Source organism: Heterodontus francisci, chromosome 2 (genome assembly GCF_036365525.1).
Source record: "Heterodontus francisci isolate sHetFra1 chromosome 2, sHetFra1.hap1, whole genome shotgun sequence".
NCBI classification, from domain to species: domain Eukaryota; kingdom Metazoa; phylum Chordata; class Chondrichthyes; order Heterodontiformes; family Heterodontidae; genus Heterodontus; species Heterodontus francisci.
The window spans coordinates 70,212,269-70,235,131 of NC_090372.1; the positions used below are offsets into that span (position 1 = coordinate 70,212,269).

General features: G+C 46.4%; 1 protein-coding gene across 1 annotated transcript in view; it reads left to right on the plus strand.

The window, feature by feature from the left end:
• Positions 1-22,863, plus strand: part of kdsr (3-ketodihydrosphingosine reductase) — a 75,544-nt gene that overhangs the window by 11,870 nt on the left and 40,811 nt on the right. Inside the window, exons 2-5 of the mRNA XM_068058882.1 lie at positions 10,790-10,879; positions 19,784-19,840; positions 21,127-21,192; positions 22,156-22,251. Coding sequence (XP_067914983.1) covers positions 10,790-10,879; positions 19,784-19,840; positions 21,127-21,192; positions 22,156-22,251 — 309 coding nt within the window. The remainder of the gene's footprint in view (positions 1-10,789; positions 10,880-19,783; positions 19,841-21,126; positions 21,193-22,155; positions 22,252-22,863) is intronic.

Here is a 22,863-nt window from a genome sequence, read left to right on the forward strand (position 1 = left end):
TAGGAGAAGATAGGTAAGGGGTGGGGGGGGGGTGGAGAGGAGAAGAGAGGTAAGGGGTGGGGGGGGGTGGAGAGGAGAAGAGAGGGAAGGGGTGGGGGGGGTTGGAGAGGAGAAGAGAGGGAAGGGGTGGGGGGGTTGGAGAGGAGAAGAGAGGGAAGGGGTGGGGGGGTGGAGAGAAGAGAGGGAAGGGGTGGGGGGGTGGAGAGGGAAGGGGTGGGAGGGGGAGAGAGGAGAAGATAGGGAAGGGGTGGGGGGTAGGGGGAGAGAGGAGAAGATAGGGAAGGGGTGGGGGGTAGGGGGAGAGAGGAGAAGATAGGGAAGGGGGTGGGGGGTAGGGGGAGAGAGGAGAAGATAGGGAAGGGGTGGGGGGTAGGGGGAGAGAGGAGAAGATAGGGAAGGGGGTGGGGGGGAGAGGAGAAGATAGGGAAGGGGTGGGGGGAGAGGAGAAGATAGGGAAGGGGTGGGGGGGAGAGGAGAAGATAGGGAAGGGGTGGGGGGAGAGGAGAAGATAGGGAAGGGGTGGGGGGAGAGGAGAAGATAGGGAAGGGGTGGGGGGAGAGGAGAAGATAGGGAAGGGGTGGGGGGAGAGGAGAAGATAGGGAAGGGGTGGGGGGAGAGGAGAAGATAGGGAAGGGGTGGGGGGAGAGGAGAAGATAGGGAAGGGGTGGGGGGGAGAGGAGAAGATAGGGAAGGGGTGGGGGGAGAGGAGAAGATAGGGAAGGGGTGGGGGGAGAGGAGAAGATAGGGAAGGGGTGGGGGGAGAGGAGAAGATAGGGAAGGGGTGGGGGGGAGAGGGGAAGATAGGGAAGGGGTGGGGGGAGAGGAGAAGATAGGGAAGGGGTGGGGGGAGAGGAGAAGATAGGGAAGGGGCGGGGGGAGAGGAGAAGATAGGGAAGGGGCGGGGGGAGAGGAGAAGATAGGGAAGGGGCGGGGGGGAGAGGGAGAAGATAGGGAAGGGGCGGGGGGAGAGTAGAAGATAGGGAAGGGGCGGGGGGAGAGGAGAAGATAGGGAAGGGGCGGGGGGGAGAGGAGAAGATAGGGAAGGGGCGGGGGGAGAGGAGGATAGGGAAGGGGCGGGGGGAGAGGAGGATAGGGAAGGGGCGGGGGGGGGGAGAGAGAAGAGAAGATAGGGAAGGGTTTGGGGGGTGAGAGGAGAAGAGAGAGAGGAAGGGTTTGGGGGGTGAGAGGAGAAGAGAGGGAAGGGGTGGGGGGTGAGAGGAGAAGAGAGGGAAGGGGTGAGAGAAGAGAGGGAAGGGGTGGGGGGTGAGAGGAGAAGAGAGGGAAGGGGTGGGGGTGAGAGGAGAAGAGAGGGAAGGGGTGGGGGGTGAGAGGAAAAGAGAGGGAAGGGGTGGGGGGTGAGAGGAGAAGAGAGGGAAGGGGTGGGGGGTGAGAGGAGAAGAGAGGGAAGGGGTGGGGGGTGAGAGGAGAAGAGAGGGAAGGGGTGGGGGGTGAGAGGAGAAGAGAGGGAAGGGGTGGGGGGTGAGAGGAGAAGAGAGGGAAGGGGTGGGGGGTGAGAGGAGAAGAGAGGGAAGGGGTGGGGGGTGAGAGGAGAAGAGAGGGAAGGGGTGGGGGGGTGAGAGGAGAAGAGAGGGAAGGGGTGGGGGGTGAGAGGAGAAGAGAGGGAAGGGGTGGGGGGTGAGAGGAGAAGAGAGGGAAGGGGTGGGGGGTGAGAGGAGAAGAGAGGAGGGGTGGGGGGTGAGAGGAGAAGAGAGGGAAGGGGTGGGGGGTGAGAGGAGAAGAGAGGGAAGGGGTGGGGGGTGAGAGGAGAAGAGAGGGAAGGGGTGGGGGGTGAGAGGAGAAGAGAGGGAAGGGGTGGGGGGTGAGAGGAGAAGAGAGGGAAGGGGTGGGGGGTGAGAGGAGAAGAGAGGGAAGGGGTGGGGGTGAGAGGAGAAGAGAGGGAAGGGGTGGGGGGTGAGAGGAGAAGAGAGGGAAGGGGTGGGGGGTGAGAGGAGAAGAGAGGGAAGGGGGGGGGGTGAGAGGAGAAGATAGGTAAGGGGTGGGGGGTGAGAGGAGAAGATAGGTAAGGGGTGGGGGGTGAGAGGAGAAGATAGGTAGGGGTGGGGGGGGTGGAGAGGAGAGATAGGTAATGGGTGGGGGGGGGTGGAGAGGAGAAGATAGGTAATGGGTGGGGGGGGGGTGGAGAGGAGAAGATAGGTAAGGGGTGGGGGGGGTGGAGAGGAGATGATAGGTAAGGGGTGGGGGGGGTGGAGAGGAGGGGAGGGAAGGGGTGGGGGGGGTTGGAGAGGAGAAGGGAGGGAGGGGTGGGGGGGTTGGAGAGGAGAAGAGAGGGAAGGGGTGGGGGTGTTGGAGAGGAGAGCGAGGGAAGGGGTGGGGGGGTTGGAGAGGAGAAGCGAGGGAAGGGGTGGGGGGGTTGGAGAGGAGAAGCGAGGGAAGGGGTGGGGGGGTTGGAGAGGAGAAGCGAGGGAAGGGGTGGGGGGGGTTGGAGTGGAGAAGCGAGGGAAGGGGTGGGGGGGGTGGAGAGGTGAGAGGGAAGGGGTTGGGGGATTGGAGAGGAGAGGGAAGTGGAGTGGGGTGGGAGAGGAGAGGATGGGAAGGGGTGGGGGGAGAGTGAGGGAAGGGGTGAGGAGAGGAGCGGAGAGGGAAGGGGTGGGAAGAGGAGAGGAGGAGAGGGGAGGGGTGGGGGGGGGGGGAGAGGAGAGGAGAAGAGGGGGGGAAGGGGTGGGGGGGGGAAGAGAAGAGTGGGAAGGGGTGGGGGGGGAGTGAGAAGAGGGGAAGGGGTGGGTGGTGGGGGGAGATGTGAGATAGGGAAGGGGTGGGGTGAGAGGAGAAGTTGGGAAGGGGTGGGGGTGGTGGAGAGAGGGGGAAGGGGTGGGGGGGGTTGGAGAGGAGAGAGAGGGAAGGGGTGGGGGGGGGGTGAGGCGGAAGCGGGGGATGGGAGGGGTGGGGGGCGGAACGGGGGATGGGGTCAGGAAGGGTGTGGGGTGGAAAGGGGGGGATGGGGAGGGGTGGGGGCGGAAAGGGGGGAGGCGTGTGGGGTGGAAAGGGGGGGATGGGAGGGGTGGGGGGCGGAAAGGGGATGGGAGGGGGGTGGGGGCGGATAGGGAGGGGTGGGGGAGGAAAGAGGAAGGGGTGAGTGTGTGTGGAACAGTGGGGGGGAGGAAAGGGCGAGGGGGGGGAATGGGGGCAGAAAAGGGGGTGGATGGGTGGGGGTGGAAAGGGGGAGGGATGGGGGTGGGAAAAGGGAAGGGTAGGAAAGTGGTGGTGTGGCGGAGGGTAAGAAGGGCGTGGCGGGGTAAGGGAGGGAAGGAAGGAGGGGCGGGTGAGGGGGGAGAAGGGGTGGGGGTGGGGGATGGAGGGAAGAAGGGAGGGGGGACAGAGGTGAAGGGGAGAAGGAAGTGCAAGGGAGGGGCTGGGGTGAGGAGGAAAGGGGTAAGGGTGGGGGAGAGGGAGGGGTGGAATGGGGATCAGAGGGGCGGGAGAGGGGAGTGCCAGGGGGAGGGAAGGAAGAGTGGAGGGGCGCGGCACGGAGGGGCGGGGGGTGGGTTGGAAAGGGGAAAGGGGAGAGGTGGAGGAGGGGAGGGGTGAGGGTGGAGGAAAGGCGGGAAGTGGAGGGGTGTGGGAGGAAAGGAAGGGAGGGGTGGGGGAGGGGAGTTAAGGGGGAGGGAAGAGGGGTAGGTGGGGGAGGAAGGGAGGAAAAGGGGAGAGGTGTAAAGGGGGAGGGAAGAGGGGTAGTGTGGGGAGGGGGAGGAACAGGGCAGGGAAGTGGGGGGAAGGGACGGAAGAGGGGAGGTGCAGGGAGGGAGGGAAAAGGGTTGAGGGGAGGGGCGGGCGAGTGAAAAGGGCAGGGGAGGGGACGGGAGGGAAGAGTGGAGGGGCCTGGCTGGGGGGGGGTGGGGGGGGGCGAGCGAGGTGGGGTCAGGAGGAGGGGCAGGGGAGGAAAGGGGAGGGGGCAGGGTGAAAAGAGGGGAGGGAGGGGTGCGGCAGGGAGGGAGGAGGGGATGGGTGGGGGGGGGCAAGAAGGGGAAGGGCGGAGGGAGGGAAGGAAGGGTGGGGAGGGGGGACAGAGGGAAGGAAGGGCGGGTGAGGGAGGGGCAGAGGGGTGGTAAGGGGGATGTGGCAGGCAAGAGGGGAGGGCGAGGGATGAAAGAAGGGTGGCGTGGGGAGGGGTCAGGGGAGAGGTGAGGGGCCGTAGGAGGGGGCAGGGGAGAGGCCGTAGGAGGGGGAAGGGAAGAGCGGAGGGAGGTAAGAGGGGAAGGGCGAGGAAGAGCAAGAAGGGAGTGAAGAGGGGAGGGGTGGGGAGGGCAAGAAGGGAGGGAAGAGTGGGGGAGGGGGAGGCAATAAGAAGGGGGGGTGAAGGAGGGGCAGGGGTGGGCAGGGAATAAGGGTGGAGGGGAGGGAAGAAGGGGGGGCGGGGAAGAGTTTGGGAAGGAGGAGGGGAGGGGGGGAGGGAAGAATGGAAGGGCGGGGGCGGGGAGGGAGGGACGAAGGGAGGAGTGGGAGAGGGAAGGAAGGAGGGATAGGATAGGGGTGGGCAGAGGACAAGGTAGTGAGAGAGATGCCCCTGGAGGGGGTGGGGAAGAGGACAAGATAGTGAGAGATGGCCCTGGAGGGGGTGGGCAGAGGACAAGGTAGTGAGAGAGATGCCCCTGGAGGGGGTGGAAAGAGGACAAGATAGTGAGAGAGATGCCCCTGGAGGGAGGGGGGCATGGGAAGAAGGTGGAGGGAGAGAGAGTGTTTCCATTGGAGGGAGGGGGCTGGGAGGAAAGAAGGGAGAAAGTGAGAGATATATCCCTGGAGGGGAGGGAGATCTAGATGCTACCCCTGGAAGGTGAGAGGGTGTGCCTGAGAGTGAGCGTGCTACTCCCCCCATCCCCGGTGATACGTTAGGTGTGAGAACTGCCCCCAGGGAGATCACTGCTGCACATTGCACCTTTTATACTCCCAGGACCAGAGCTGAATAACAAGTGCTTCAGCTGGAGCTGCTAAATATGTTCTATGTCACAAGGAAACTATCTTAATTTTCTGTCTTTAACAAAAAGCTTCACTGCTTTCCCTCTCTGCCACTTTTACTTTTTGCTGATTTAACTTTATGTGCTATATTATAAACAAATTCTGTATTTCTCCTGTCACTTTTTTTCCCATCTTAAAAAAAATTGCACAGCTGTGTTTTCATCCCCTCCTGCTTTAGGTTTCTCTGACTGAATGTCGACTCCTAATGCTTTTTTTTTCTCCCATTAGTTTGTTTTGGCGTTTTATAGTCTGTCCTGGTCATTAATGCCTTTGAGAGGATAGTTGGCACTCATTCTTTCTCTGCTACATATTGAGAAGTACCAGGCTTTTGCTGTGCATTTGTTCACACGGGCATAGTTCAATTAAGGACCCACTGTGTGGGGAATTGTAGGTGCAAGATTTGCTTACCCCTTTCAAGTTTGTCACATCTTGTTGGAGCCTGAATTATGCTGTCATTGTTTGATGTATTATTTTCTAATTGAGACCAAGGTTCTGCAATGAATTGTTTGCATATTGTTCTAACATACCTTCTGGTGTCAGGTAGTAATAGCAGTGTTCAGAATAATTAGCACAGTTCTGAGCATAATGCCCTCAACTTGAAGAAATATAAATGTCTGTCAAACTATACTTAATCTTTAGCAGTAACAAAACATATTAAATTAGCTTTCATTTTATACTATAAAAAGGGTATCCCATCTATAGGATTTGGATCCCACTTATACATGAAAGGGACAATTCTTTGATTTTTTTTTCATATTCCAAATCTTAACCATTATTAAGGTTATATGTGCACCTAATAGTTATTTCTGTTAATATGAAAAACTTCTATATGTTGCTTTCAAAAAAATCTCATCGAACAATCGTGTACAATTGCTACTCTAATGCTATATTCAATAGACTAATATGTTGAGTTAATGTGCCTCCTTGAGTAGAGCATGAAGTAACACTTCAAAGTAAAATATAACTAATTAGAGTCATAGAGAGATACAGCACTGAAACAGGCCCTTCGGCCCTCCGAGTCTGTGCTGACCAACAACCACCCATTTATACTAATCCTACATTAATCCCATATTCCCTACCACATTCTCCTACCACCTACCTACACTAGGGGCAATTTACAATGGCCAATTTACCTATCAACCTGGCTGTGGGAGGAAACCGGAGCACCCGGCGGAATCCCACGCGGTCACAGGGAGAACTTGCAAACTCCGCACAGGCAGTACCCAGAACTGAACCCGGGTCGCTGGAGCTGTGAGGCTGCGGTGTTAACCACTGCGCCACTGTGCCACCCTTAATTCCTTGATCATTTTGAAATTAAAACAATATTCTGATTTGTTCTAAAATTGTTATCTACTTGTAAACGGGAGTTTGTCTGACACTCTGATCTGAGCTTGTCTATTGTGGTTGTGTTGTCCTGCTTTTCTCCTTAACTTTCTCCTATTCCTGGTCTCCACTACTTTTACTCCCATTCTTCTTTCCTGAATCATCACATCACACCCCTTTAGTTCCTATCGCTGCTTCTCCTGTCTTGCCTTCACCCAGGTTCTTGTCTGTCTTGACACAGGCCTCCCTCTGTCACACCCTGAATATTCTATGCTAAATTAATATGGTACATACACTGGCTCTAACCAGGCGGCCATCTGAGTTGCCTAATCTCAGTCATGGTGTATGCCTTGCTTTCTTTGCTCCTTGGGGGCCAATTCTGCAATCTTTTTGCCATTCCCATCTCCAACATCCATGTTCCCTCATTTCACACCAGTGAGCCTCCCCAAGTCCCCCGACTTTCTTTCCCACTCCCCCGACTTTCTTTCCCACTCCCCCGACTTTCTTTCCCACTCCCCCGACTTTCTTTCCCACTCCCCCGACTTTCTTTCCCACTCCCCCGACTTTCTTTCCCACTCCCCCGACTTTCTTTCCCACTCCCCCGACTTTCTTTCCCACTCCCCCGACTTTCTTTCCCACTCCCCCGACTTTCTTTCCCACTCCCCCGACTTTCTTTCCCACTCCCCCGACTTTCTTTCCCACTCCCCCGACTTTCTTTCCCACTCCCCCGACTTTCTTTCCCACTCCCCCGACTTTCTTTCCCACTCCCCCGACGAAGTCTGTTGCTACTCATTCCCCATCTCGTCGTGTAGAATATAAGCTGCTTACAAACACAGTCTTCTATTCACAACCTTATTCAGAAGAGAGCAATTACATTCTTAACTAAGAGCAAAATACTACAGATGCTGGAACTCTGAAATGAGAACAGAAAGTGCTAGAAATACTTAGCAGGTTTGGCAGTATCTGTGGGGAGAGAAACAGTTAATGTTTCAGGTCTGTGACCTTTGATCAGAACTGGCAAAGGTTAGAAATGTATGTCTTTGAGCAAGTGAAAGGGGGAGGGGGGAAAAGAACAAAAGGGAAAGTTTGTAATAGAATGGAGGGCAGGGGAGATTAAATGACAGATGTCATGGAATAAAAAGCAAATGAATTGCTAAACAGTTGCTGTAAAAGACAAAGCATTTGTCCAGAGAGTGTTAATGGCAGAATAGTGAACAGGTCTGTCCAAAAACAAGTTTGACTGGCATGTAATTAAAAAAATAAAAATATAAAAATAATGGGGCCCATGGTCTGAAATTGTTGAACTCAGTGTTAAGTCCAGAAGGCTGTAGAGTACCTAACCAGAAGATGAGGTACTAATTCCTCAAGCTTGCGTTGAGCTTCTCGGGAACACTGCAGCAGGCTGAGGACAGAAATGTGGGCATGAGAGCAGGGTGGTGAATTAAAATGACAGCAACCGGAAGCTCAGGATCATGCTTGCAGATAGAGTGGAGGTGTTCTGCCATTATCACTTTCTCTAGACAAATGCTTTGTCTTTTACTACAACTGTTTAGCACTCCATTTGCCTTTTGTTCCATGACATCTCTGTTATTTAATCTGTCTTGCTCTCCTTCCCTTTTGTTGTTCTTCCATCCACGCCCCCTCCCCTTTCACTTGCTCAAAGACTGTTATATTTGTAACCTTTGCCAGTTCTGATGAAGGGTCACAGACCTGAAACGTCAACTCTGTTTCTCTCTTCACAGATGCTACCAGAGCTGCTGAGTATTTCTGGCACTTTCTGTTCAGTTAAATTCTGGACCTGATTGGAAGGTCTTGCCCTTCACATTCTTCCTTTCCTGACATCATATTATTTATTTACACAATCAACAATGTCTCCTGGCTGAACAACCAGGGATGCAGTATGGTACTTGTTTCCAGAGCTTATTTTGATCTATACTGTTTGGTAATTTATCATTTCAACTCCTTTCTCTACTATTCTTATCACCTCTGCTGTGTTAGTCATGAATCGCCCCCTCAGTGTTGTTGAAATTTCCTCCTTTCTGTCCTCACTAGGCCTATGGAATGAGCATCGATTCATTCTTGGCAACTTTCAGACTTGCCCTTCCCTATCTCTTCTGATTTCTGTGTCTTTTGCATACCACCTTTAAGCACTCCCACCACTTTGAGAGATTGTTATGAATTTGGTTCTCCTCCAGAATCTCGATTGCGACAAAACCCTCTCTCCATCTCCAACCGTTTTTTCTTTCGCACCCTGTCTAGTTTTAAACATTCCAGAATAACAACAGAAAATGCTGGAAATACTCAGCAGGTCTGGCAGCATCTATAGGGAGAGAAACAGAGTTAATGTTTCAGGACTGTGACCTTCCATCAGAACATTCTGCCTCTAGGGGAGGAGAAACCTACCTCCCAAATCTCACCAGATGACTGTTCTAGCTGCTGCTCTTGTCCACTACATCCACTAATATTGGTGTTTCCTTCCAGTGACCTGCTTAGTAATTGGCCACATCCCTAACAGAACATCCTGGATTGTTGCTCAGCCACCTCTATGGGCCTCAAACTAAATTGTGCATACAATGTGGCTGTTAACTGCTAGATTTGATTTAACTGGCAATTTTTTTATTTTTTTAAATTTTATTTAGAGATACAGCACTGAAGCAGGCCCTTCGGCCCACCGAGTCTGTGCCGACCATCAACCACCCATTTATACTAATCCTACACTAATTCCATATTCCTACCACATCCCCACCTGTCCCTATATTTCCCTACCACCTACCTCTACTAGGGGCAATTTATGAAGGCCAATTTACCTATCAACCTGCAAGTCTTTTGGCATGTGGGAGGAAACCTGAGCACCCGGAGGAAACCCACGCAGACGCAGGGAGAACTTGCAAACTCCACACAGGCAGGACCCAGAATTGAACCCGGGTCACTGGAGCTGTGAGGCTGCGGTGCTAACCACTGCGCCACTGTGCAAACAAGTTCTCCTATTACTCCAGGGTCATACTGGAGATCAAGAACAATCCCGAACTTGTCTTTGCTACTGATTCCACCAACCTCAGTCCCCTGATCGTGCCCCTTTTCTTTCAAACCTCTCATCCACCTCCTTCCTACAACACTGCAACCCCCAATTCCTTTTGCTGCACTTGCCTAACTCATTTTCTCACTGAAATTTTCCACCCACTCAATTTCCTTCCAACCCTGCTTTATTAGCCCTAATCTTGCCAACACTGTTGACTTTTTATCTTTAGAAATTGTTTTTGCCTATTTCAAAATTGCTGTCATTAATGTCCAGAAATCATGCCTTAAAACTCCATTGAGCTCATACTATTTGTCCTCACATTTAGCATGTCATTCCCTGCTAACTGCACACGTGCCTTTTATGTCACTTGCTGTGTATGTCTCCCTCAAATTGAATTTCTGATCACTGTAGACAAGAGAACCTCATTGCTTGAGTGAAAGGCACCAATGGCAATCTGTGTAACACTGACTTTGGCTTGTTGCTCCTCCTCCTAACCATTGCCTTTCTGCGTTGACATCGGTGGCTCCTCCATCCGCCTCAATGGCACCACATTCTTCAGTTCCTCGCTTAACTATCCCTTGCTAACATTGCCTACATGTGCACTCCATTTATTCCATCTGCTGCTGAAACTACCTTCTATACTTGTGCTGCATTGTGAGAAGTGACTTTTTTTTGGATGAGACTTAATTTCCTTGTTCTGGTTGTCCAGGCAGCTGCTAATCCCATTTTTTTTTTCATATTTGTACTTGCTGTTCAATTTTTAGCCCATTAACACCCTATCTGTACTAATGCTTTGTCTTTCAACACACTATTAACATATTGTTTGCCTTTGCTCCTGGTCAGCTGTTCTGTGACCTTGTACTATCTGCACCACCTCCTTTGTTATCTCTTACCCCACACCCAGTTTACTTGCTTATAACCTTTGACATTTCTAATATTTGCCAGTTCTGAAGAAGGGTCACTGACCTGAAACGTTAACTCTGCTTCTCTCTCCACAGATGCTGCCAGACCTGCTGAGTATTTCCAGCATTTCTTGTTGTTAATAATCCCATGGCTTTATTTGAATAAGAATAAAGAGTTGTCCTGCCCAACACTTTTCACTTAACCAAAACTACATAAAATGGATGGCAGGTCTAAAATTGTCTAAAATAAACCTAAAGAATAAAGGTTGAGAGGAAAGGTTGGGGAAAACTAAACCATTTGTTCATATTTATATATTCGTAATAGATTCCAACGTGCATGCTTACAATGTTTTCGCACCCTGTCCCATTTTAATATTCTGCATTTCCTTATGTCAGAATGTTTACAAGCATGAAACCTCATAATATCCTGGTTGTGGATTTTCCTAATTTGCTGGGTGTCTGCAGTGCAATAGGTTTTATTATATATTGCAAAAAGACTGACATAATAGAATGTTCGTTTTGATGCATGAGAAATGCTCTTTTTAATGACAGAATCTTTTCTTTTTGCACACAGGTAACAGGAGGATCAAGTGGTATTGGAAAATGTATTGCCATTGAATGCTTCAAGCATGGTGCTTTTATAACCTTGGTGGCTCGGGATGAGGTATGTGGTCAGTTAACAGGAATCTGCCTGGATGCTGTATTTTCACTGTTGCTTGTAGGATTATTCTGGTGTGAAATGCTTTTGCCCAAGCCAGTGATAAATGGACTCATTTGAGATTGAATTAATTTGTTAAATCAAGTTGCAAGAAGGATTGGGGAAGAAGAATTTCGTTTGAATATTGACATTTTTTACATTCCATTTTACAGCATATAGTTAGAGGAATTAAGGGTCACCTTGACCTTTCAATATTAAAAAAATAATTTAACACCAAAACAATAGACACTGTGCTTAGTTATAGATAGTCCAGTTTCTTATTACAAAGCAGGTATCATAAACAAAGCAGATATCACCATAAACAATCATAAAAGTTCCATGATGTTTTTGAAATAATTTTGTTTGTATTTCTGGTATATCGATAAGATCTGCAGTATCAGAATATGATTTGAGTTGAATTTGCCTGTCCAACCCTAAATGGATTAGCATTTATACGACTTAGTTATATTAATTTTGGTTATGAATTTGTATTAAAGCTAAAACTTTTTAAACTGATACAATTTTATGAAAGTGTATATTTGTATGAAACTGATCTGTTTCTGAGGCAAAGAAACATCTATAGAATAAATCTTCAATAGCAACGTAAATGTTAGACTTAAGCAATGTACATTTTATACTTTCAGATCAACCACAAAAAAAGTTATTCCTTTATTTGTTTTTGTTAATTATTTTCCAAAACTCTGCTGCCTAAGTATCCTAACTCACAGCAAGTCCCATTGGCTTGGCACCTCTATGTCCACCGACCTACGTTGGCTCCCAGTCCAGCCGCTCCTTGTTTTTTTTTTCCTCATCCTTTTGTTCAAATCCCTCCATTGCATTGCCGTTCCTTATGTCTGCAACCTCTTCTATCCCTACACCCTAAGACAGCTCTGTGTTCCTCCAACTCGGGCCTTTTGTGCATTCCCCCATTTCCTTCAGCCGTCTAGGCCCTGAGCTCTTAAATTCCCTCCCTCAACCTCTTCAACTCAACACTGCTCTTTCAGGCTGGGAATTGAAGAGTTGGTGATCTGAGGGGCAGTTTGTGTCTCTGCTCAAACTAGACAATCCAAATTTATTTCATGTTGCAGATTTAGACAAAAATATCAACTCCAAGCCTGGGCTTTTGGAAGAAGATGGAACTTTCAAGTAGAAACTTTGGTTATTAAAGGGCACATGACAATTCAGTAGATAAATTTAATCATATTGTGAAATATATAATTTTGTTTATACCTTATTTTGGACTTTAGAAATTTCAGTAACTGAAGGTTGGGAAGCAGGAAGGATGGGAAAAATGGAAGCAATTTGATTGACTATTTGGAAACTTTTGGTATGATTTGCACATTGTGCCAAGTTTATATAGGGAACAACCATTGTAAATGCGAATATAGGAATTTATAATGGAGGTGAGGACAAAGATGACCAAAGTGGAACAAAAATGAGATGACTGGAAGTGCTGCTCACCCAGGAAATGTCCCTCTGCCCCCCGAGAGCAAGGTAAAAGTCTCTCACATGTTGCCTCTGTGGAAGCGCAGAGCCCCCTTCCTGTGGTGATCAACAAAGGACCAGGACCAAGAGAGAGGAGCACAGGCTGAGGAGCGGAGGTTTAAAAAGCACACCAAATCAGAGTCGGAGACCGGAGATAGACACAGACAGAGAGAGAGAGCACAGCCTGAGGAGCGGAGCAGGGGAAAAATCGAAAAGTGACATCAGGGTGATGTCACAATCAGCAGAGAGAGCAGGGAGGAAGCTACCTGTTTGGTGAGTATCTGGTAAGTGATTAAGGTCCATTCTAATCCTAACGTTTAAAATAGTAAAGGAACTAGTGGTAAGCTTAATAAAATATATATTTTTAAAAAAATAAATAATTGAATTAAGTAATTAAGTAGTCAGTTACAACACATTAAGGATGGCAGGACAGGTGATATGTCACGGCTGCAGCATTTGGGAGCTCCTGGATGCCAGTGTGATCCAGGGCAAACGTCTGCAGTAAGTGTTTGCAGCTCGAAGAGTTTCAGCTCAAAGTCATTGAGCTGTTGTCCAAGGTGCAGACACTGACACATCAGGGAGGGGGAAAGTTATCTGGACATTTTGTACCAGGAGGCAGTCACACCTTAGGATAGGGTCTTCTAATTTGGTCAATGGTCAGGGACAGGAGAGTGTGGCTGCAGCTGAGGCAGGTAAGGGGACCCAGAGAGCAGAAGTGTAGGAGCCTCAGCTTTGTGATTGTCCAACAGGTTTGTGGTTCTTTCAGCTTGTTTGAATGAGAGTGGGGGCTCCAGGGTGGATGAGCAACCAGACCATGGCGCCATAGTACAGGAAACCATTCACGTGGAGGGAGAAAAAAGGAATGTAGTGGTAGCAGGGGACAGTAAAGGTAGGGGGATTGACAGTGTTTTTCGCAGCAAAGAGCGCGAGTCCAGTTGGCTGTGTTGCCTGCCGGTGCCAGGTTGCGGGACATCTGCCCAGGGCTGGAGAGAAACTTAGTGGGAGGGGGAGGATCCAGTCGTTGTCGTTGTCCATGTAGGTACCAATGACATAGGCAGGACAAGGAAACAGGTTCTGCATAGTCAGTATGAGGAACTAGGTGCCAAATTAAGAAGCAGAACCTCAAAGGTGATCTCTGGATTATCTGAGCCACGTGCAAATTGGCATAGGGCAAATAAGATTAGAGAAATGAATTGAATGCGTGGCTTAAAGACTGGTGTGGTAGAAGTGGGTTCCAGTCCGTGGGGCACTGGCACCAGTACTGGAGAAAATGATGGCTGTACCATTGGGACGGTCTACACCTGAACCATGCTGGGACCGGTGTTCTAGTGAGCCACATAACTCAGGAAGTAGAGGGGATTTTAAACTGAGTAGTGGGGGCAAAGGATCAAATTTGGGAAGATATGGAAATCAGTAGAGACCAGGCAAGAGAGAAAGGTATTAATATGGGAATTGATAAACAGACTGTGACAGGAAGGGACAGAGCGCACAAATGTAAGAGTAAATCAACAGTGGCGCAGTGGTTAGCACTGCAGCCTCACAGCTCCAGCGACCCGGGTTCGGTTCTGGGTACTGTCTGTGCGGAGTTTGCAAGTTGACTGTGTGTGTTTCCGCTGGGTGCTCTGGTTTCCTCCCACAGCCAAAGACTTGCAGGTTGATAGGTAAATTGGCCATTGTAAATTGCCCCTAGTGTAGGTAGGTGGGAGGAGAACTGAGGGAAGGTGGGGATGTGGTGGGGAATACGGGATTAATGTAGGATTAGTATAAATGGGTGGTTGATGGTCGGCACAGACTCAGTGGGCCGAAGGACCTGTTTCAGTGCTGTATCTCTCGATGACGCTCTGACGCAACTAAAGGCGCTGTATCTGAATGCACGTAGGATTTGAAACAAAACGGATGAATTGAGAGCACAAATAGAAATAAATAAGTACGATCTGATGGCCATTACAGAGACATGGCTGCAGGACGACATAGATTGGGACCTGAATATTGAAGGATATATGGCATTTAGGAAGGACCGGAAGCTAGGAAACGATGGAGGGGTAGCTCTATTAATTAATGATGGTATTAGCGCAATAGAGAGAGATGACCTAAGTTCAGGAGACCAGGATGTAGAAGCAGTTTGGGTAGAGATGAGAAATCCTAAAGGCAAGAAGTCACTTGTGGGACCTAACATTAACCACACTCTGGGGCAGGGTAAAAAGGAAGAAATAATGGTAGCTTGTCAGAAAGGTATAGCGTTAATTATGGGGGATTTTAACCTACATATAGACTGGAAAAATCAGATGGACAGAGGTAGCCTAGATGAGTACATAGAATGTTTTCCAGATAATTTCTTGGAACAATATGTTCTGGAGCCAACCAGAGAGCAGGCTGTACTAGACCTGGTATTGCGCAATGCGATAGGTATAATTAATGAACTTATAGTTAAGGCATCCCTAGGTAACAGCGATCATAATATGTTTGAATTTTACATTCAGTTTGAGGGAGGGAAGAGTTGGGTCCAAGACTAGTATTTTAAACATAAATATGGGCAATTATGAGGGCATGAAAGCAGAGCTAGCCAAAATGAACTGGTAAATCAGGTTAAGGGATAGATCAATAGAGATGAGGTGGCAGACATTTAAGGGGATATTTCAGAATACACAGAATAGAAACGTTTCAACGAGAAAGAAAAGTTCCAAGGGTGCCGCCATCTGTGATTAACTAAAACAGTTAAAAATAGTATCGGACCTAAAGAAAAAGCCTATAATTGTGCAAAGATAGGAGGCAGGTCAGAAGATTGGACAGAATATTAAAAAAAAAGCAAAGAATGACTAAAAGATTGATACGGAAGGTAAAATTACAGTACGAGAGAAAGTTAGCTAGGAATATAAAGACAGATAGTAAGAGTTTCTATAGATATTTTAAAAAGAAAAGTAGCAAAGTGAGTGTTGGTCCTATAAAAAGAGTGGGGAATTAATAATGGATAATAAGCAAATGGCAGATAAATTGAACAGATATTTTGCATCGGTCTTCACTATTGAGGATACAAGTAACATCCCAGAATTAGCTGTAAGTCAGGAAATTGAAGGGAGGGAGGAACTCAAGAAAATTACAATCACCAGGGAAGTGATACTGAACAAAGTGTTGGAGCTGTGGGCTGACAAGTCCCTGGGTCCTGATGGACTTCATCCTAGGGTGTTAAAAGAAGTGGCTAGTGAGATAGGTGATGTGTTAGTTTTAATTTTCCAAAATTCCCTAGATTTGGGGAAGGTTCTGTTGATTGGAAAATAGTGAATGTAACTCCTTTATTCAAAAAGGGAGGGAGACAGAAATCAGGAAACTACAGGCCAGTTAGTCTTAGAGAAAATGTTAGAAGTTATTATTAAAGATGTTATAGCAGGGCATTTAGAAAAATTCAAGATAATCAGGCAGAGTCAACATGGTTTTGTGAAAGGGAAATGCTGTTTAACCAATTTATTGGAGTTCTTTTAAGGGAGTTACATGTGCTGTGGATAAAGGAGAACCGGTGGATGGATTGTACTTAGATTTCCAGAAGGCATTTGATAAGGTGCCACATCAAAGGTTATTGCAGAAAATATAAGCTCATGGTGTAGGGGGTAACATATTGGCATGGATAGAAGATTGGTTAGCTAACAGGAAACAGTAGGAAACAACCAATATTCTGGTTGGCAAGATGTAACAGATGTGCCCCAGGGATCTGTGCTGAGGCCTCAACTTTTTACAATTTATATAAACAACTTAAATAAAGAAACAGAAGGTACGGTTGCTAAATTTGCTGATGACACAGAAATAGGTAGGAAAGTAACTTGTGAAGAGGACGTGAGGGTACAAAGGGATATAGATAAGTTAAGTGAATGGGCAAAGACCTGGCAAATGGAGTATAATGTGAGAGTGTGGAATTGTCCATTTTGGCAGGAAGAATAAAAAAGAAACAAATTACTAAATGGTGAGAGATTTCAGAGCTCTGAGATGCAGAGGGATCTGGGTGTCCTAGTGCATGAATTGCAAAAGGTCAGTATGCAGGTACAGCACGTAATTAGGAAAGCTAATAGAATGTTATTTATCGTGAGGGGAATTGAATACAAAAGTAGGGAGGTTATGCTTCAGCTATACAGGGCATTGGTGAGACCACATCTGGAGCACTGTGTCCAGTCCTGGTCTTATTTAAGGAAGGATGTAAATGAATTGGAGGCAGTACAGACAAGTTTACTAGATTGGAATTTAGAAGAGTAAGAGGTGACTTGATTGAAACATATGAGATCCTGAGAGGTCTTGACCTGGTGGATGTGGAAAGGATGTTTCCCCTTGTGGGAGAATATCAAACTAGGAGTCATTGTTTAGACAGAGATGAGAATTTTTTTTCTGACAGTCGTGAGTCTTTGGAATTCTCTTCCTCAAAAGGCAGTGGAAGCGGAGTCTTTGAATATTTTTAAGGCAGATGTTGTTAGATTCTTGATAAGGGGGTGGTAAGTTATCGGAGGTAGTTGGAAATGTGGAGTAATCAGTTCAACCATGAACTTATTGAATGGGGCAGCAAGCTTGAGGGGTCAAGTGGCCTACTCTGGCTCCTAATTCGTATGTTCGTACGTGGCTACTTCACAGCTTCTTTGTTTTAGAATTAAGTACTGTCTCTTAATGGCTTTATGTTGGATGTAATTGACATCTCTTAGCTTGGAATGTTAACTTTTGGCCTTAACAGACAGTAGGAAAGTTTGAATATACGGGGCCAGGTCATTTGAGCTTTTGTGGCCATTGTGCATTGTTTACATGGGCAGCTCCCTTTATAATTCTGGACATATGAAGTGATGATGGGCAGGGAGAAGTTGACACAAGTGAGACAAAAATATAACGGAATGTAAGGTTTTATAGACAGGAGTTGCGTGCAGATATTTTAAACTATTGTAGATAGTATAAATGAATTATTTTTAATGCACATTATGAGGAAGAATTTTCAAGGAATACTTGCTGATCCACCCATTTAAATAAAAATTCATGTAACATGCAGATTTATTCCAAAGGAGCATTGTCATCAACCCCACATGTAAGTTTTGGAAAAAAATCTGTATTCCTCTGCTGATACATGTTACAATTATATCCTTTTTCATAGTGGCATAGAAACATAGAGAATAGGAGCAGGAGTAGGCCATTCAGCCCTTCGCGCCTACTCCGCCATTCATTATGATCATGGCTGATCATCCAATTCAGTAGCCTGTTCCCGCTTTCGCCCCATACCCTTTGATCCCTTTAGACCCAAGAGCTATATCCAACTCCTTCTTGAAAACATACAATGTTTTGACTCAATAACTGTCTGTGGTAGCGAATTCCACAGGCTCACCACTCTCTGGGTGAAGAACTCTCTCCTCATCTCAGTCCTGAAAGGTTTACCCTGTATCCTTAGACTATGACCCCTGGTTCTGGACTGCCCCACCATCAGGAACATCCTTCTTGCATCTACCCTGTCAAGTCCTGTTAGAATTTTATAGATTTCTATGAGATTCCCCCCCCTCACTCTTCTGAACTCCAGCGAATATAATCCTAACCGACTCAATCTCTCCCAATACGTCAGTCCCGCCATCCCAGGAATCAGTCTGGTAAACCTTCGTTGCACTCCCTCTTTAGCAAGAACATCCTTCCTCAGATAAGGAGACCAAAACTGCACACAATATTCCAGGTGTGGCTTCACCAAGGGCTTGTATAATTGCAGCAAGACATCCCTGCTCCTGTACTCTAATCCTCTCGCTATGAAGGCCAACATACCATTTGCCTTTTTTACCACCTGTTGCACCTGCATTCTTACCTTCAGCGACTGGTGTACGAGAACACCCAGGTCTCGCTGCATATTCCCCTCTCAGTTTATAGCTGTTCAGATAATCTGCCTTCCTGTGGATAACCTCTCATTTATCCACATTATACTGCATCTGCCATGCATTAGCCCACTCACTCAACTTGTCCAAATCATCCTGAGGCGCCTCTGCATCCTCCTCACAACTCACCCTCCCACCCAGTTTTGCATCATCTGCAAATTGGGAGATATTACATTTAGTTCCCTCATCTAAATCATTGATGTATATTGTGAATAGCAGGTATCCTAGCACCGATCCCTGTGGTACCCCACTAGTCACTGCCTGCCATTCGGAAAAAGACCCATTTATTCCTACTCTTTGTTTCCTGTCCGCCAACCAATTTTCTATCTACCGCAATACACTACCCCCAATCCCATGCACTTTAATTTTACACGCTAAGCTCTTATGTGGAACTTTGTCGAAAGCCTTCTGAAAGTCCAAATAAGCCACATCCAATGGCTTCCCCTCATCAACTCTACGGGTTACATCCTCGAAGAATTCTAGTAGATTTGTCAAGCATGACTTCCCTTTCGTAAATCCATGCTGCCTTTGCCCGATTCTGCCACTGTTCTCTAAGTGCTCTGCTATAAAATCTTTGATCATGGACTCTAGAATTTTCCCCACTACCGATGTCAGGCTGACTGGTCTATAATTCCCTGCTTTCGCTCTACCTCCCTTTTTAAATAGTGGGGTTACATTAGCTACCTTCCAATCTGTAGGAACTGTTCCAGAGTCTTTCGAACCTTGGAAGATGATTGCCGATGCATCCACTATTTCTCGGGCCACTTCCTTAAGTACTCTGGGATGCAGACCATCAGGCCCTGGGGATTTATCGGCCTTCAATCCCATCAATTTCCCCAACACCATTTCTCTACTCATACTGATTTTTTTTCAGTTTCTTCCAGTAAGTCTCAGCTTTTCAAATTTTCCTCTTCAAAATGATGTCAATTTGCTTTTAAAGGAATTTGTCCAGGCATTTAGTAGCTATCCCAGATTATAAAATAATTGTGTGTAAACTATTGAGTGATTAAGGAAGTATTCCTTGAAATTTTTTCTGTGCTGGTTAGCAACCTGTTACTGCTTGCTCTAAATCTGAGGTGGCTGCAGGGGCATGTAAGTAAATGCATGGGATATGGGGTCAGGAATTTTTTTTTTGCAGTTGCATATAATGCAAAAGTTTTGATCAAGTCTATCATGGGTGGAAATAGAAAATGTTTGACTTTTGTAATCAATCCAATTAGAAATATGGTAGAGAGGGTTCAGTGTTTGCTTTTGCACTGTATCCTAGAACAGATACTTTTTTAAAAAAAAAAGCAAAACAATTTAAAATGCTTCGAGTTGGAACCACAAACTGACCAGTGCATTTGAATTTGCTATGTTCATTGATCAAACAAAGGCTTGGTTTACAGTTAGATGTTAGGAACTTAGAGTCACAACTCCACTTGAGCATATGCTGTCACGAATGTTTACTGAATTTCCAAAAATGGCAGTCTAAAAATGTGTTTTTAATGTTTTCAATTTTTTTTTGGTTTTCCAGGGCAAACTTCTGCGGGCAAAGAAGGAAATTGAGAAACATTCAATTAATGATAAACAGGTGGGTGTAGAAGTCCAGTAAGCTGCGTGAGTGCTGTATACTAGAGTTTTTTAATGCATGTTTGGGTGTGGAACTCTTGTGATTTAAATGCAACTCTTGTATTCCTAAGTCACTTCTTTGTTCACTGACATTTTATTGAAAGAGTATTTCATTTGTGATTGGGGAATAAGAAAGCTTTCATTTTGGCAGAATAAATTGCATAGCTCTGCGAATATGATGAAAATTGTTCAGTTTCTGGACAAATAATGTCAGACAAGTTTAAAATATATGCTTTCCAATAGCTCATTTTTAACCTAGCTAAGTACTAACCATCCATAGAATCAGTATTTCTACCTGATTGGTTCTTAGTTTTTATTTCTGCACGGTGTCTCCATGTAAAGGCCTGAGTGACTGCAAGTCTGGTATATTCACTTTAAATGTACTGAATATGCAGATGAGATCCTTTTGGATATCCAGTCATTATATTTTGTCATCTTCCTATTTGGGGACTAGCTTACTAGCAACTTGCTGTTGCTTTCTTTCCATACTCCACAGTCCCCAGACTGTCAGAGTAGCAATAGTTATGTTCCCCCCACCCCGGCAATCACCCTCCTTGCACACATGGGACAGAATTTTATTAGTGCAGCGTGCTTTGAAGTCGGTGGTCTGCCCGCACTGAGCGGTCGCTGCAGAGCCCCCATGATATTACGCACGGGGGCTCATTAGCATCACTGCGGTGCCCCCCCCCCCCCCCCCCCCATAATACATGGGGAGAAGTGGGACATCTGAAGCAGTGAGGGACCTTTTGTCAGCTTGTAGCAGGTGCTGGGGCGCTTTAAACCGCCAAAGAAATACTTACCTCACTATTGAAGAGTGGGGCAGCTGTCAATCTGGTAGCAAAGCAGAAAGTGCTGGGGCCATCTCAGCAGGTCTGGCAGCATCTGTGGAGAGAGAAGCGGAGTTCGCTTTCAGTTCTGTGATCACAGTTCAGCGATGCCTCCCTACTCACTCGCCTCCAGGCTGTGCGTGCAAGGCGGGAAGTCCTTTCCCCAGCGATGGTAAAAAGAGGCCCTCCGCCATTCAACAAGATCATGGCTGATCTGATTGTAACCTCAACTCCATATTCCTGCCTACCCCCAATAACCTTTCACCCCCATTCATAGTGCAGTCACTTGTTTTCTAATTATTCCAGTTGATTCCTCCTTTCGTAGCTGTGTACAATTTGATTTGCATCAGTCAGGAGAGTTTTGTGCCGTTTTGTTTACAAAGCGCACTTTTGAGTGACTACCTTCTGATTTGCTTCACAGGTAGTATTGTGTATATCTGTTGATGTATCAATAAACTATGGACAAGTGCAAAGTGTGATTAAACAAGTAAGTCTGCTTTTTTTTAAATGAACATACTAAACACATACTTTGATGTAGTAGACCCATTTATATCTTGTTTATGTCTAATGGAAGTGCTACAATGCTACGGAAATGGACTTGTACTCACACCTCTTAGTCTCATGTAGTTGTCTTGATTTCAATTTATCTAGGCGTCACTTAAATTACACATTGCAGAAGTTGTGGCCTCCTGTCATAAATCCAATGCTGTATTGTGAAAGACATCAACTAAGCAGCTGATTTGCAGGATTCACAGAAAAGTGCAAGGAATTGTAGAATGCAAACTCCAACACTGGAAATATTCCAGAAAACTTAATCATGTGTAATAGTGGAATTTGGCTTATATAAAAACAAAGTGTCGGAAATACTCAGCAGGTCTGACAGCATCTGTGCAGAGAGAGAGTGTTAACATTTCAGTCATTGACCTTTCATCAGAAGCTCTGATGGCAGATCGTTGACCTGAAACATTAAATGTAGATCAGTTTTTGCTGTCAACCACAAATGTATGTTATATTTCTAAGTTTGTTGTATATTGTACATAATTGTTCTAACTCTGTCTGTCTTGTTTTATGCAAATGTCAAACAGCCCTGCTCTGAGAACATTGAGGTACCTGCTAAGTAACATGACCAAATTAGCTATGCCTTCTAATTGCATTGTTCATTACACCCCCACCCCCGCCACACCCACAGGTTCATTGCTTATTTTTAACCTTACTTTTAGTTTGATTCAATGTGGGAATGTAAATAAATGAATAATTGAGACTTCCTTTTTCAAGCAGAATGTGGATGAAAAATGACTTAGTCTCTTAGTGATCATTTAGCTATAGCTTCTTGCTCCTTAAAGTGACATTAAGCCAAGCAGTTCAAAGAAATGGGAATCTCTTTCCCCTTTGCTCAACCAAACCTTTTTTAAACAAGCATTAATCTGTTAATATTTAACTGTCACTCTAGGCACAAGAGAAGCTGGGACCAGTGGACATGCTTGTAAACTGTGCTGGAATATCCGTTGCTGCAAAGTTTGAAGATGTCGACATTGGCTTTTTCAGAGTGAGTATTTTACATAACTACAATTAAATTATTTTCTGCAAAGTGGAACAATTTTCTAGGAGCATCTACTGCAAGTTACATTCTACTTAACTACTTTAGGGCTACACAATTCCGGCTAGGAAACATCCTTTCTCCCTTTTTTCCCTCCAAACATAGGGATACCTACATTGGGCATGGTTATAGTTTAAAAGTCTTCTGATTCATAGGTGTTTGTCTGGTAAAGTGTGCAATTGTTAATCATGAACAGTAAAATAGCTGGGGGGGGTTCAAAAAATAAGGTTACATTTTTTTGAAACTTGATGTACTACCAGTTTATTTTTTTCCCCCCAAAAATGATGCCTCCTTGCACATTGTGTTGGTGCTGTAACATGCTGTGATGTTAGTCATATGTAGGTTCACTCCTTTAATTTGTTACTGGCCATTTGATAAACCTCTGATGGACTTGTTTCTTAAAATTTCAAGTGACTGGAGTAAGAGCAGCAGAGTCCTGGTTATAGAATAATTTGGTAGAAGAACCAATCTATGCTGAGGATGGTCTAAAGAGTTTGTCTTTTTAACATTAAAGGTGGGGTAACAAAAATAAAATTTCAAAGAAGTCTTGGGTTGCTTTTG